Genomic DNA, 15,259 nt, shown 5'->3' with positions numbered 1-15,259 from the left:
AAGCCTTTATTTAGACAAAAAAAATTTCTTAAAGTTACTACTCATTATTTTTAATGCAACAGTTACTTTATAGGCACTGAGAAAATGAAAACTGATCCCCAGAATGCCTCTACCAGCCTGAATAAGCAGACTCCATTCTGACAGTTCCTGTTACACGTGAGTAGGAACTATTTTCTCTGAGCAAAACCATACTCAAACATGTCCCAGGAGGCATTCTTCAATACTTGCTGCACTCACGAGAATGTGCTGAATGACTCTGTCCAAATGATATATTTTTTAATTGTGATTTTTATTCTATTTTTTTTCACACAGTTGGTCAATAGGCTTGTTATAAAATAAAAAGTAGTCATGTGCAGTAGTGACTCTCATCACCTCCTGATTGTGCTTTTCCTTGTTTCCTCTCTAACAGGAAGGGAGGGAATAAGAAGACACAAAGCACTGACTGTCTCTGCTTAGGTAATGGCAGATTTAGAGATTTGCTGAGATTCAGGGAAAGTGAAAGAAATATTATGTAGATACTGGGATCTTTTATTTTTTTTATTTGGTGGTAAAATGCTCTGTTCTCCATTCCCTCTAAGATAGCCTTTTTTGGCCAGTCATGTCTATAGCTCTCTCTTCTGTGTTGAAATTGGTTCAATTCTCACATTGCTTGAAGAGTGAAAAAGCCAGCAATTTATTTTTAATGTATGGATTTTTTGTGTTAATATTGCTGTTCATTAAACATCAGGAATGGTTACACTGATAATTTAAAGACAGTTTGAACTACACATGACCCCATTATGATTTTACTGTGAGTGCAAAATTACTAGAATCAAGGTCTTGTTAAAATTTAATAAGATGCCTGGACTTTTACAGTCTGGCAATCAATTTTGGCAAAACCAGATGTGTATTCTGAGTAGATCAGATGATGAACTTTGTCATACCATGATCTCCAGGATTGTCCCTTGGTAGCTTTTAACATATTTCTGATCACTTAAATCTGTAAGGTAATTAATTTCCACAACCATTTTTGTGTTGCTCCAAATGGTCTTTAGCTGTCAAAATATGTATCAACCCATCATTGTGTTGTAATGTGACAAGCCAAAGTATTCAAGATAGCAAGATCCCTCCCTGCTCCTGCACCACCAGTAAGATTGTGTCCTGGCAACTGTTTGGCTCCTACTACAGATTCCAGAAATCCAAGTGCTGTCTGAAATCTTTTATTCACTCGTTCTGCCATTGTTTTCCTTCAGATTCGGTATCTCCGGATGTGCCTCCAGATCTTGTGTAAACAGATTGAGTCTTTGTTTATTTTTGAAATAAACAGAATCCAACCACAGTCTGCCTAGCCAACATCTTCTAACTGGAATGGCATCTCTGTTCCCATAAAGAACTCAACAATTTGAAAAAAGGATAAGCAAATCTTCTATGCAAATACAAGAATCAGCTGCAATGAACACTTGCTGAACATTGTGTGTGTGTGTGTTCCAAGATTTCTTTTATATTTGTCTTTACTCCATAAGTGTTAAAAAAATCTTCTGCAATGCCTGTGACAATGCTGATTGAAAAAAAAATCTCGAACTAGGAAACTTAATAAAAAAGTTCTTTGCAGATCTGCAGCTCTTGTTTTGCCCTTAATGGCTGCTCCTTCTTTCTTATTGGAAGAGATTTTGTAATTTTTGCAGCATTTTAGCCTATTACCAGGTAATTTGCTCGTTTGAGGGATATCTAGACTCATGGTCGCTGATAAGATCCTAAGGGCCAATACTCCCATTAGATAAGGAAGATGTTTCACTAACCTCCATTCTCTGAGTTCAATTTTCTTATTGAACTGAGATAACATCTATGACCCATAGTTTCTTAGTCCATTAACAGCTGGAAATACAGGACCACTTAAAATACTTTGTATAGTTTCCTCTTGAACTAACACTAAGTTTCCCTCCCCACAACATAAACTTCAGTAATCCAGAAACAACGAAGAAGGGGTTCCTAAACTGATCCTCTCATCCTGACAAATATAAATCTTACAAAATTCCACCTTCATTTGATATTTTATCAGCACATGAAATCTGAGAACTAGAAAGTTTTATAATTTGGGTGCAGATATAAATAACTTCTCTAATCAAGAGAAGATATTTGAATTTGAATCTCAAGCCTATTAAAAATGAATGTTTCTTTTCACAGCACAATAGAATCAAATGTTTCTTGGACAATTTACAAATAATCTGAATTATTTGTAAATAATATATTTATCTGAATTTGAACTTATTGCCAGTTTGTACTGCATTGTTTTTTAATAAAAATAATATTGTCTTAATTTCTGAACCTTCTTTCCTATAAGGTGACCTTGTAGCATTTTTTCTAAGTTCGTGCTTTGTTTCTGTTTCCCCCACCAGGTTTCTTTCTCATCTGTCATTATTAGTCTGGCTCATTTTTCCTCATCAGTCTTCTCATCTACCCAGAACATTCACAGCTTTTAGTTTGGAGAGACTGCAAATGGTACTAAAGGGCAGAAAAAAAATATTGTTTTTCCTTTATTCTATTGTTCAGACCTGCTTCAGGGTTATTGTAGGGCTGGCTGAATGTATATATTGGAAAGAACTATTGGCATTAAACAACTCTGAAGATTATTTCCTCTCCCTTTTTCTGTTCAGATAAATCAATGTGGTGATTAAGGCTAGGTGAATGATAAAATTGCTAACAGGAAAGGCAACTCAGAGCACTTAATACACACTAATAAAAGGGGGGAAAAAAGCTTTCTGCTCTGAAGATCAATGGAAGGATGCAGGACAGGGCTCACATAAAAGCCTCTCAGGTTATCCATACAGCAAAGAACACTCAAGACCAAGACTGTAGGAGTTCATTAATACTCATTAGGATTCGTGACAGAAAGTAACATAAATGGCTGAACTCTTAAGGCTTCGAGACCAGTCTGCTCCCTGCAGAAAGATAAACGTAGGCACTTTTGGGAAATGCTGTTGCAACATTCTGTCAACAATGTGCATGTGCCAGTGCCAGACCTTGTTTGGGGAAGGTGCTTGTACTTGGGGCAGACCTGGAAACAAAGCAACTGTAACTTTTGTAACTTTTGTTCGCACTCTCAGGGTGTCCCACCCTCCGGAGCCCCATGTCCAGCATCCATGGCAGTTACACAGGAGAGAAGTGGCACAAACTCTGAGGATCTCCTCATGTCTCAGTTCCTCTTGGCTGGCAACAGTGCAGAGATTTTGGATATGCCTGTTTGTAGCCTTTAGCAGCTGATAGTGATCAGTGTCTCCATCCTGTCTCACCTCTCTAAGTCATCAGGATTTCTTCATTGCTCTTTTTCTCCAGAACAAGAGAAAAAGTTCTTGCAAAACTGCACACAGGTGTGCTGGGTTGGGTAATTTGGATGCCAATAGCATAGTCTGTGGAGAGAACTCTTTTGCTGCTGTGTGCTTCATCCAGCAACCCCATGCCCAGAAATTCCCATCCATTCTCCATTCACAACAAATTCCAGCCCTTCTATTACAACTGTCTACATCCCGAGGTAGAGAAAACATTCCAAATAGCAAGCATACCCCAAACCCACACAGCTCTGCTGATGGACGGGCCAGGTCACCAGTGATAAAGAACTGTGAAAAGGCTGAGATGCTCAAAGCCCTCTTTCCCTTGTTCTTTACTAGCAAGGTCAGCCCTTAGGGTTCACAGAGCCCTGTGCCTAGTTTGGCCAGGTTTGGAGAAGGAGACTTGTGCAAATTTAGCAATTACATGTTTGCAAGTCCTAAGGGCTGAACAGGAGCTGCTTGCAAAGGTGCTGAGGAAGGTGAGTAACTTCATTGTGCTGCCTCCTATCACCTTCTAAAGGCTGTGGCAATCACATGGGATTTCCAGTTTTTGGAAAAAAGCAAATGTCACGGTCCATCATCAAAGCAAGGTGCAGGAAACCGCAGATAAATCATCCTTACCAAGTATCTCTCTCAGAGGAGATAATGAAGGAAAAGTTTCTGGTAGCCATTTCTGGGATGACAAAGGAGATGAGTCACTTCTGAAAACCAGCACAGTTCCACCAACACAGCTGCCTTCGGTCATGAGAGAGATGGCTCTATGACTGAAGCGATAAGAGCAGCACATACTGATTTCAGCAAGGGTCTTTTGATGTGACATCCACAGCATTTTTGTAGTCCAGTAGGGACTGGGTAAGTAGATGAGGTGGATGGCAGTCTGAAGCACTCTACTTAAAAAGTACTGGTGACCAGTCTGAAATGAAACTTGCATCTGGTTATGAGTGATGTTCCTCAGGGTTCAGTAAGGGAGTTAGACTAGAGGAACTCTAGAGGTCATACATTTTTCTCTGGTTCTGTGATGAAGCCTTGCAGGGCACTCCTTAGAATTTGGGTCGTCATATTGAAACCACAAATTATTTAGGTTTCTGTGGATTAACGGGTTAGGCTGCAGCCTTTCCTTGATTCTGAGCTCATGCAGCTGATTCAGCATGATATGAACTGGCACTGCATCATGAGGCATTTCCAGCTAAGAAACTTCTCACTGTCAGATCTGCTATGGTGTCCTGACCAGCAGTGACATCCCCTTGACTCCAGAACACAGACATTGCTCGAAAACAATCCATTCCATCCTTAATGACTTTGGGTCTTGTAGTTAAAAGCAGGAGGTGAGAATGAACCAATACTGAAAGAGGACTTTTAGTAAGGATCATTTATTATTTTAGGCCCACATCGTTTTTATTGGAGCGTCCCCATCTCACAGCTATTCTGATGCAGAATAGGCTTTTCTTTACAGTACTTGTGCAATCTGGGTCTCTTGACTTCACTAACTCTCGGTTAAAACAGTTCACACTTGCCCAGGAAACTTGCCTCTTCCATGTGCCCTTTATGCATTCCTCTCTCTTTGTAATATAACATTAACTAATTAATTAAATTAACAGCTGGTTTCTTTGTTTCCATCTGGGAAATTTACTCTGCTCCAGCTCCCCTCCCTAAAGTTAAACAACACTGAACAAGCTTTCTTAAGATACAGGCTTTTCATTGTTCTCTTTGCACAAGATCTGGTCAGATACTGTTGGTCTTTAAAAACTGTTGTATTCACCATCAGACATGCTAACGCTATGCACAGACTTCACAATTCAATCAGAGTTCATTAGCTTTAGACACATTTTCCAAATTTTTATATGCTATATGATTACTTTTAAGTTTTGGTATTTTTCCCCCATAAAAACATATGTTTCAACTGGGATGGAGTTTGCATGCCAGCTATATTAGTAGAGAAATTGTTTTCTGCTGCATTTAATAGTGCTGTAATGATTTCACAGTTAGCTTTCCAGATTTTGCTGACCCGCAGAAGCAGCTTGTACAACTCCATTTCGTGCTCCTGTCTCCTGCAGGGTCCACATAGCAGGCAAAGGCTTTTCTCAAGGCTCTTTCAAGCCCTCTTCTGTTATGTCTTAGGTAATTGCAATAGCTAATAGAAAATGTAATGTTTATATAGCTTTTAGCACCTGTGTTGCATTATTTTCTCACGTACTGTGTATCTAAAATAGTAGATTGAATTTGGTCTTTAAAGGCTGTGTTATTCTCGTTAAATGGCTCTAAATGGAATGCTGTAAAGTACTGCAAGTTTGGACAGGACAAAGCACAGACTTTACTGCCATTCAGTGGCTTGATGGAAACATCATAAGCAAAAGTGGTTTTGTTTGGTCAAGATTTTAAGCACAATGAAATCACGGTTGAATCTTTGTAAAGACTTAGTTTTCCTGGCTTCAGTTGTGTGAGATCAGATTTGAAACTCTTCCTTTTCACGTTTTGTCGATGTTTGTTTTGAGAGCGCTGTAGTACACACCGAACCTGAACTTCAGACAGCTCTCCTCAGGTGTCTGCCCTGCCGGTGCGATAAGGGCAAGTTTAACGAAGTCCAAGGCTTTGCCCTGTAGCTGAAACACCTTATTTTCATTTTCTAAAACATCTTATTTTCACCTTGTGCCCTTCCTGGGTCCGGCCCAGCCGGTCTGGATCGGAGGGGTTCCGGGACGCGCCTGGCGGCCCGGGGGAGCCGGCGCTCCGCGGGTGCCGGCGGGGAGCCGGGCGGGACCCCGCGGGACGGCTGCTCCCCGCACCCCGACAGGAGTGCCCTGCCCCGGCGATGCAGGCGGCCCGAGCGCGTCCCGGCACCTGCGGCTGCCGCCGGTCCGGTCCGGTCCTGTCCTCTTCTGTTCTGCCCTGCCCGCTGCTGTCCCGTTCGCTCCGCTCCGTCCCGTCCGGGCCGCGCTGTCCCGCGGGCAGCGGGACCGGGGCCGCGCGCCGCTGGCCGCCCCCTCCCCGGTGACGTCACCGCGCGGTGACGTGTCGCCCGGCGGCGCGGGGGCCGCCGGAAGCGGCGGGAGGCGGCGCGGAGCGGGTTGGTGCCGCCGGAGCGGCAGCGGCGCAGCGCGGAGCTCCAGCCCTGCGTTCCTTCCGTCCGTCCTTGTGTTCCTGCCTTCGCTCCGCGGCAGCGCCGGTACCGATGAGCGGGCTCCGAGCGCCCGGCGTGCGGCCGGTGCTGACCTGCCTGCTCCTGCTGGGGCTGCTCCTGCCCGCCGCCGCCGCGGGCGCGGGGTGCGAGCTGGAGGCTGCGGACGGCGGCGGCGGCCGGCGGGGAGGACGGGGCGGCGCGGCCGGCTCTGCGGCGGAGCCGGTGACAGGTAACGGCCCCCGCGCGTCCCGCCGGCGGGCGGCTCTCGGCGGACGGGTGGGACGCTGCTCTCCGGGGCGCCTCCGAGCCGCCTCCCGCCGCCGCGGGGCCGGGCGCGGTGCGGCTCTGCAGAGGGCGTCGGGCCGGTCTGCAGGGGGTCCGGCTGCGGCGGCGGCACTGCGGTACTGCCCGGCGCGGCCCTTCCCGGGAAGCAGCCCGCCGCAGGATGTGTGCAGGATCCTGTTGAATAGCGATATTGTTGGGATCCGGAGCCGCCGCTTCCGCGTCGGCTCCTGCGGTGCCGCCCGTGCCGGTGTCCGGGGCGCCGCCGGCCGCGGCCAGAGCGGCCGAGCGCGCCCGCCCCGGCGCCGCACCCGCGGGGCCGCCTCCGGCGAGCACGGCCCGGAGCCGGCACGGGCGGCTGGCGGGTCCCGCTGTATCGCTGCACGGCTCCTGCAAGGCAGAGTGTCCATCCCTGCCCCCAGGGGGGTTGAGTTCTCCGGGAAAGGGGAAGGCATTCCAGCCTTCGCTTAATTCTTTAAAGAAAAGTCACATTACCGTACTTAGGGCAATTGGGAATGCCTGCAATTAAAACAGCGCTTCTATCGAAACATTTCAAATAATCTAATTTCGGCAGGCTTTGATGGCTCTGAATTGCTTATACGCATTCGGAATCTGTCTTGTAATGAACAGGAGGAAGCTTTACTGCCTTTAGACAGTTCACTTAGCAAAATGGGGTCGGAAACACTTAGAAGTTTGTCCAGTCTCATAATGTGCTTTTCAAAAAGCTCCGTAATTGAAAGGAAGAACTTGGAAGGTGGACGAAACAAGAAAAACCCATATCCCTTCAGAATCAAAGTAATGTGCGTTTCTCAAAGAAAAACTTCTGATGTTGTTTGGAATAGTATCGACATCCTGAACTGAAGGTGTTGAACTTCAGCTGATGCCACATACCTGGGTTTCTTCTCAGCCCAGCACCTTAAGGACATGAATTTTAATTCGAATTAGTGAAACTTCAGCAGTAGTCATGACATAACTCCAAGGTAGAGATGCAAGGCTATGTGATCTAGCGGGGGATCATTGATATTCCTGCAATGTGAATTGTCCAGTCTGTTGGCTTGCTGGATGAGCTGAAGGAAGCTGGAGCATCCGCAGTCTGTCTTGTACCTCCCAAGGGTGTTGTGGAAGTGCTGTATCAGAACAGCTCTCTCTCTTTCTGGGTTTTGATTGTGATTGATCTGGTTGTAGGTGGTGGTAAGCGGTTCTTACTATGAATACTGCTGATGCTGTCTACATTTTGTGCTCAATCAATTTTGATGTGTCAGTCTGTATGGAAAAATCCAAATTTTTAAAATGTTTTATGGACTGTAAAGGTACTGAGATGCCCATCAGCTGTGTTCTCTTTCACTTAGTAGTGACTTTGGTGAAGAAGAAATATAATTATTTGAGAAATCTAACATGCTCTAAGTGGATTAATTGTGTTACATGACAGTATGGTCTGGAAAATACATATGTTTAAAAGCCATCTTACAAACAGTTTTAAATTTTAGGAGGTATCAGCATAGTTCTGTGTTCATCCACTTAATAAATACATGTTTCAATTTGTCATGGAGTTTGCCTAACTAACTCCTAAGTAGTTTAAAGTTACTTTTTGCAAAGCTGGAAGAACTCTTGAATGGTTGGAAAAAAACAGATGACTTTTTCAGGGGGTGATTTTAGTTATATTATCTGTTATTTTCCTAAAAGGTGAGAGTTGGAAATGTGCTGCTGAGTTGGGAGAGAATACCAACACTTGTCTGTAGAACAACAGAATAAACTCTTCATTCAGTAATTTTGACTGGTTTGAGAAGTACAATCCAGAAGATAAAAAGCTGATGCACATAAAATGCTGTGCTAGGAAGAGGCTATGGGATGCTTAGATAGAGATGTTTGGGAAACAGAGCTGTAGGAAATAATTCAGGATTTCTAGTCACAAATTGGTCTGAATGAGAAACATGCAGCTGGCAAAAGTAGATGTCATCCTTGGATATGTTGATCGAGTTTAAAGTACAGGAGGCTTTTTTTTTCCTTTCTTTTTTTTTTTCTTTTTGACTGCACTTTTGTGTCTAGGTTTGAGTATTAAATCACGTGGCTTGAGAGGTTCAGAACTTATGAATTAATTTTTTTATTTTAATAAAGTATTGGATTATTTTGATGTGGTGGAAAAAGCTGTGGGGTGGGTATGTAAGAAATGGTTCATGGAAGCACTGCGAGTTTTTTAAAGCTTTTATTCTGTGGTCTTTTTTTAAATTTTCCTGTAGTTGAGGTGTAGGTTAAGAGGAAGTAAATTTTTGTGGGTATGATTTAGATTAAATATAGGCTGGAGAGTTTTTACCTGTAACAGCCAAATTGTGTAGATTGTTAAACGGGTTCCCAGTATCAGAGGTTTTTATTGGCTTAGAGAAGAAGCTGGCAAAGATAATCTAGATATTTGACAGAAAAAGGATGTGTGATGAGTTTTAGGACTGGGGGAGAGCTTATGATTCTATTTTTGCCATATTTTATCAGATATTCAGGTATTTACTTAATTGAGTATATAGATTATCATTACTGTTGTCTTTCCTGTGTGTATGTGCCTTTTTAACAGTATTTTTAAATGACAGCTGAATATGTACTGTGACTTGACTGTGCCTGAAGGTATTTAGTCATGATTGTGAAAATTGGACCAATTGGGGAAATGTGTCTCCCTTGGAGGGAACACCATGAGGCTGTTTGCTATTCACTCCAGCTCTGCTTGTTCACTACTTAATTTGGTAGAAGGTTTTAAGGAACCTTCTGTTCTAAGCTTGAAGATAGCACTGAGTATATACATTTTTATATTCACCCAATTATAAATTGCTTTGTAATTCTGGATTATTTTCATGTTTAAATTTAATCCATGATCATGGATTAGCTCGGCTGCCTTTGGGTGTGACAGAGATCCTGCACCTGTATTTGGCTAATAAATTTCTCTCTAATTATGTCGCACAATATTTGAGACCAGTTTTAACTACAGCACTGCACTGAAGAAATAATAGGCAACACAATGTAACCTTTTTAGTTCTTCAAAGATTTTTCTTTTAATTACATTTCTATTCTGGAACTTAGCCATCATATTAACACTCTGAGCTCTTCAAATTAATCAGGCTTTGGCATTTGAGAAGTGAAGGTTTCTGGAAAATGTATTTTTAGCTGCAGCTCTAGAGTTGGCTTAAGCTGTTCTAGTGTGGGTGGCGGTTTAAGTGGGGCTTTTTTCTCTGGATTGACCCCAGCTGGTCATGCAGGCAATATTGTTACCAGAAGAGAGCTAGCAGGAGCAGGCATGCTTATCCCACCGCTGGAAACCCACCAGGAGGGAAGGAGTTTTGTGCTCCCTTTCTGCTGTGTACCACCTGACTGGCCCTGACGTTGTGATGAGCACTGTCTGTGGCTTTGGATTGCAGCAATGTGACAAGAACCAGAGGCAACAGGTAAAACTATGAATTTTTATCAGACTGTTTCCTAACTTACTTTAAGCCTAGCACCAGTGCAAAGAAGAGGGAGGACCGTGGTGTCAGGAGAGGGGAGCAAGGGTGGTCTGCTTCCTGTGATGGCACCTAGTCTGAACAGAGCTGTTCATAGAGTTTTATCACTAAGGTGACTGTGGAACTGCATCAGTGACCTTTTTGGGGCTTGAATAATGCATTTGGAATTTGGTGGTTGTGTGAGAGACTTCATTGTATGGTGAGCTAATACAAAGAGGATGGTGAATTTGGGAACATAGTGAAATGCTTTTGCATGACTAGTTTGGCATGCAATTGTCTTAAAAGTTTGAGAGCTATGAGATTTCCATTGCTTTCTTAGTAAACTGCTAGTGGATTTCTCTAGCTATGGAGCATTACAGGTTTGGAGTTTTTTGTTGTTTGTTTTTTTTGCAATTTCATTTCTTCTGTTTGTCTCTAGAAAAGCTCCTTGTAATCTGGTTTTACTATTTCTGGTGGGAGGACTAATTTCAACTCCTGTCTCCTCTAAAGGGTGTTGACTTCAAGCTACTATTTACTTTTTGATAGCATCTCAATGCTGTCATTTGTCTTTGAAATAGAATGAGTTTCTCAGTTAAATTAAGTTTTTAATTTCTTAGCATATTTTTTATTTTTAGTGAGGAAGAATAGAAATTCAGGAGAGATCTGTGTTTCGATAGCTCAGTCAGCAGTTGCATTGTCGTAACTATGAGATACAGTTAAAAAAGCTGTGAGTGGCTGGATTTGTAGACAGTTTTGAAACAAATATTAAAAAAATAATTAACCAGGAAAAACCCTGGCCTTTATGTAGCTTGGTGGCATTGGACTCCCACTCAGAGATAAGACAGCAAGCACTTGTAACTTCCTTTGCTCTTAGCTGAGTTTTTTTGCCTTACAGCCTTCCAGTGTTTTGATTGTAACTCTTTAGTGCTTCTGCCAGTGTGTTCTGCACCTTCTGTTGTCCTGTGAGGATTTTCCTTCACCTCTTCTGAGGATTCATTCGTAATGTTTTAATTTAGCCAGGTTATTTAGCTGGTTTTTGTTTTTTTCTTGTGTTAGAGTAGTAGTATGTATGTATGTAGCAGACCCTTTCTTAATTCCGCCAGTGTTGCTCCCTGAGATGCTGGAGCTCTGTCATCTCTCCATCAGCAGGTTTTTGTGTTGCCCTTTCAGCTATAAGATTTCTGAAGACAGCTCTGCTTTTCTGAGGACCTCCTACCCGATTCTGCAAGGCTGGGCCCACGCAGCTTGGGCATGACTCATTTTCTTCTGCCTAACTCCAGGGATGCTGATCTGTCAGAGCTGGGTTGGGCTGCCCTGTGTTTGTCAAAAGGGGACTGTGCCCAGTGACAGGAGCTGTTGATCTTGATAGGATTTCCTATAGTAATACTACAACTATGAAAATCACCTAAAAATACCGGGGTTTTTTAGCATTTGTATGAAGAAAGCAGTTTGATAGCCTTCTAATTGATTTTTAGATAGTGTTCTCTAACTTGGACGTCTTTACGTGTTTTTTGTGTTTAGTGTTCATTCTCAATCAATATTTAGGAAGAGGAATGCATAGCAAAGAGCTAAGAAAATTACTAGCATTCTTTTTTATTTTTAAAAAGATTTAATTAGTGCATGGTCAAAGACTCTTCAAAAATCAAAAGTTTATTATTTTATGTAAGTGCTGACTAATTTACTGCAGAAATCCTGATATATGAGAAGACTTCATTGGGATTAGTCTGTTACAACCTGTCTGTGAAACTGGCTTTTTGAAATACAGAAACTTGAGATATTTATCTTGACCACATAGGGAATGTGTAAAAAATTAATAACCACAATGTTTGTTGTTCTAAAATAAGCATATACACATTTTTAGAGACCAAGGTAAGTTTCAAGTTATTACATAAATTAGTGTTATTCTGCCTTTGGTTACTACTAAGTATTGCCAGTTCCTATGGAAACTGCATATCTGAAAGAGGAGGGGTGAATAAAATTATGTGTTGTTAAAATTTAGAATCAGCACAAACAGAATGTGATGATTGTCAGAAAATTTGCCCTTGTTCACTTGATTTCTCTGAGCAATTCAAACTTAACTGAAGAGAGTTTATTTATACCTTTCCTCCTCCTGCCCCTTTATTCTGGATCTTGCTCATTTTCCTTCAAATCTGAAAAATCCATGGCATTTTTCAAAGACCTGGTAGAGGCAGGCATCTTTAAATCTGTATAATGAGATGTAGAATTTTAACTAAAATTCATCTTGGAAATCGAAGATAATGTGCTTGTCAGTACAATTAAGAATTAAGAGCTCACAGCACTCAGAACTGTTGACTCATTTGTTTCAACATAATTCAAATTAAGAGGTAAGAGCCACTGACCTTTTTGATCTCATTCCTGTAGTGTCTAGCCAAGATTTTTAAGTATATCAGGAGATTTTCTCTCTATGCAGGCAGTGTTATGGTCCTGCAGGTGAATCTTCAGTGATGCCTAGGTGTTGAGATGGGAAGGGAACCATCACTGGGTTACTGCAGCTTGTGTTGCAAACCACAATCAGCACCACAGAAACTTGTGTAAATTGGAATTGTTGTTGAGGCAACAATTGGAATTGTTGTTAGATTGTGTTAAGCTTAACTTCTGCAGTAGCTCAGAATTTATAGGAATGCAAAGATAGCTTTGATCCTTTTCCTCTAGGCAACAGTTTCTGTTTCCTACCTTTTCTTATGCATCATGAATCATTTAAAAACTGTCAGCAGCCCAGCCCTCTGGTACTGTCTCCAGCTAAAATTTTAATACCTGATTTATTTTTGTGTGTACTGTGTTTCTGTAGTTAATGTTCATTTGTAAGAAATTGTCATATGCTCAGCCTCTAGAACTGAGTAGTTTACTAAAAACAGTAGGTTACCTTAACCTATTTAAAGCTTTAAAAGTGTTTAAAAGCTTTGAATACTCTGTCAAACCTTCTGATAGAGTATTAATTTAAGCAAGGTTGTCTTGAATAAAAATTTGCTTAAGATGTTTTGGTTTTCTAGGCTCTGCGTACTTTCTCCTTAAAAGGGAAAATTTTGTGAAATTGTGGTCTTAGTGCTCCTTCTCACTTTGTAGTTTAGAATAAAGGAAGGGGTTAATTGTATGTAATTATTAAACAAGTGTTACAGAGATAAAGGAACAGTTTTTCTCAGTTCCATCTAGTGGCTCTGTGAACTGAATTACTTAAATTCAGTTTCCTGCAAGTTAAATATGTTATTTAGAAAAGAAATTTTCACACAAATGTTATTTTATTTTTAATAGTAAATAACTCCTTGTGGCTCCCTTGGATATTTGTGAAGAATATCTCCTGAATGGTGTGGGGTTTTGTTTTTTTTTTTAAATTTGTTTTTGTTTTGGTTTGTTTTGTTTGTTTATTATATGTAGCCTTGACAAATGAGTGAATGGCTCAATAAGTGATTATTTTTAAGATATACTCAGTCTTCATCCATAAGTATGTTCAGTGAGCTTTGGTGGGGAAATATAAGCTTTGACTAATAACTTTTGTCAGTCTGAATTTTTTTTTGTCCGACCCACAGGCTTTACTTGAAATGCATTCCTCCCTCCTGCCCTCACTAGATGCATTAAGTAGATGAGACTTCTGTTTTTGTGCTTAGATCTAAGGCATATAAAAAGAATATTTTCTCTGTAGTAGTCTGGAAATGACAAGCTTGATTAGTTTTTCCTCGTTTTGAAGTGTTACGCAGTATTTTCATTTGAAGAACAACAAACAAGAAGTACTATACTGTTAACAAATAAAAAGCATATGCAAATCAGGTGTTCTGTGATGATTTTTAAGCAAATATGAAAGGTAGTTATTCTGAGTAGCAGACTCCCTTCTAGCACAGTTTTAATTCTAGATTGCTATATATAGAAGGTTGCAAGGTAACTTCTTGCTGTAACATTGTATGTCTATATGAAAATACTGCTGGCTTCAGTTGTTTTCATTGCTTGAAGTATTAAAATTTGTTTTGAAGTGAAAATGAAATTGCTTTTTTTAGTGCCAAGTACTTTTTACTGTTTTGCTAAATATGAAATTTAGATTGTATAATATCATATAGTTCCAAAATTTATATTGTTAAGTGTCAGGAAGGAAAAATATATTTATATCCTTTCCTACTGGTGGATTTTAGTTGCAAATGAAATGTACAGAGATAGTTCTGTTTTTCCCAGAGTGTATTTTTAGTTTTTATTTGAAAAGCTTAACTTTGCCAGTATTTTTATAGAACCTGTCTGCCTCAGTCTCTTGTTGATACCTGCTTCATGTTCTCTGAATATATTTACTGAAACTATCCTTGCTGTAGAAGGTATTCTAGTTACTTTGGAAGCAGCACACTAATATGTCAGTCTAAAATACAGATAAGAGCCACTGAAAAGGATTCCATTGACTTCAGTGTATGAGTCTGTATTCATTGGGCTTGCATTCCAAGAGTACATTTAAAGTAAAGGGATGTTTTGGTTTTGGTCCTGTGAAGCTCCACTGCCAATAACTGTTTTTACAGAGGCAGTGTTGCAGGCAGGGCTGGGGACCTGGGGCTCTGCAGCTTTAGGGGATGTTTGCCCTGTGACTGCTTTACCTTGGCCTTGAACTGGGCTGTTTCTGCAGGAGGGGCTGCTCCTCCTGTGTGCTTGCTGCTTTCTCTCCCTCCCTGCCTATTCTGGGTATTCTGACTGCTCACTTATTGTGTCTGGAGGTGTCTGCCTGGGGGAATTGATTGAGCTGAAAGCTGGGGGTTTTTCAGCAGGATCAGGTCTTTGCTTCAGTTCAGTGCACAGCTGCACAACAGTGTCTTGTGAGGAGGTGAAAGTGTTGGGGGAAATGATTATTAACCCTTTTAGAGGAAGCCTGCACATGCCGAGTAAATAGCACTTGAGAAAAGTGGGTAAGGGAGACTTAACTTACAAAAAGCAACATTTTACCCAGATGTTACCAACTCTGAATCTGAAAAGTGTCATTCAAAATTAATAAGAAAGTACTTTGGCTATCCATAACACTTGGGGAGGCTTTTAGATTGGCAGTAGAGCTGTGATTTTAGTAGGGCTCCTTAAAGAGATTAGTTATTGTAGATAATAACTTTGCTTGCAGAAAA

General features: G+C 41.3%; 1 protein-coding gene across 3 annotated transcripts in view; it reads left to right on the top strand.

Moving 5' to 3' along the window:
- The first annotated feature begins 6,319 nt into the window (after positions 1-6,319).
- STIM2 (stromal interaction molecule 2) overlaps positions 6,320-15,259 on the top strand; it is a 70,304-nt gene continuing 61,364 nt past the window's right edge. Inside the window, exon 1 of one of the 3 annotated variants that reach the window (XM_077177646.1) lies at positions 6,320-6,652. In XM_077177646.1, the coding sequence (XP_077033761.1) occupies positions 6,475-6,652 (178 nt within the window). In that variant the 5' untranslated portion in view covers positions 6,320-6,474. Of the gene's footprint in view, positions 6,653-10,004; positions 10,131-15,259 lie in introns of those variants that run through there. The other 2 variants (XM_054632915.2, XM_077177645.1) reach the window with 2 other exon arrangements.

This window comes from Agelaius phoeniceus, chromosome 4 (assembly GCF_051311805.1).
Source record: "Agelaius phoeniceus isolate bAgePho1 chromosome 4, bAgePho1.hap1, whole genome shotgun sequence".
Lineage (NCBI taxonomy): Eukaryota > Metazoa > Chordata > Aves > Passeriformes > Icteridae > Agelaius > Agelaius phoeniceus.
The sequence above is the reverse complement of the archived record's forward strand: the minus strand, read 5'-3'. Positions and strand labels throughout refer to the sequence as shown.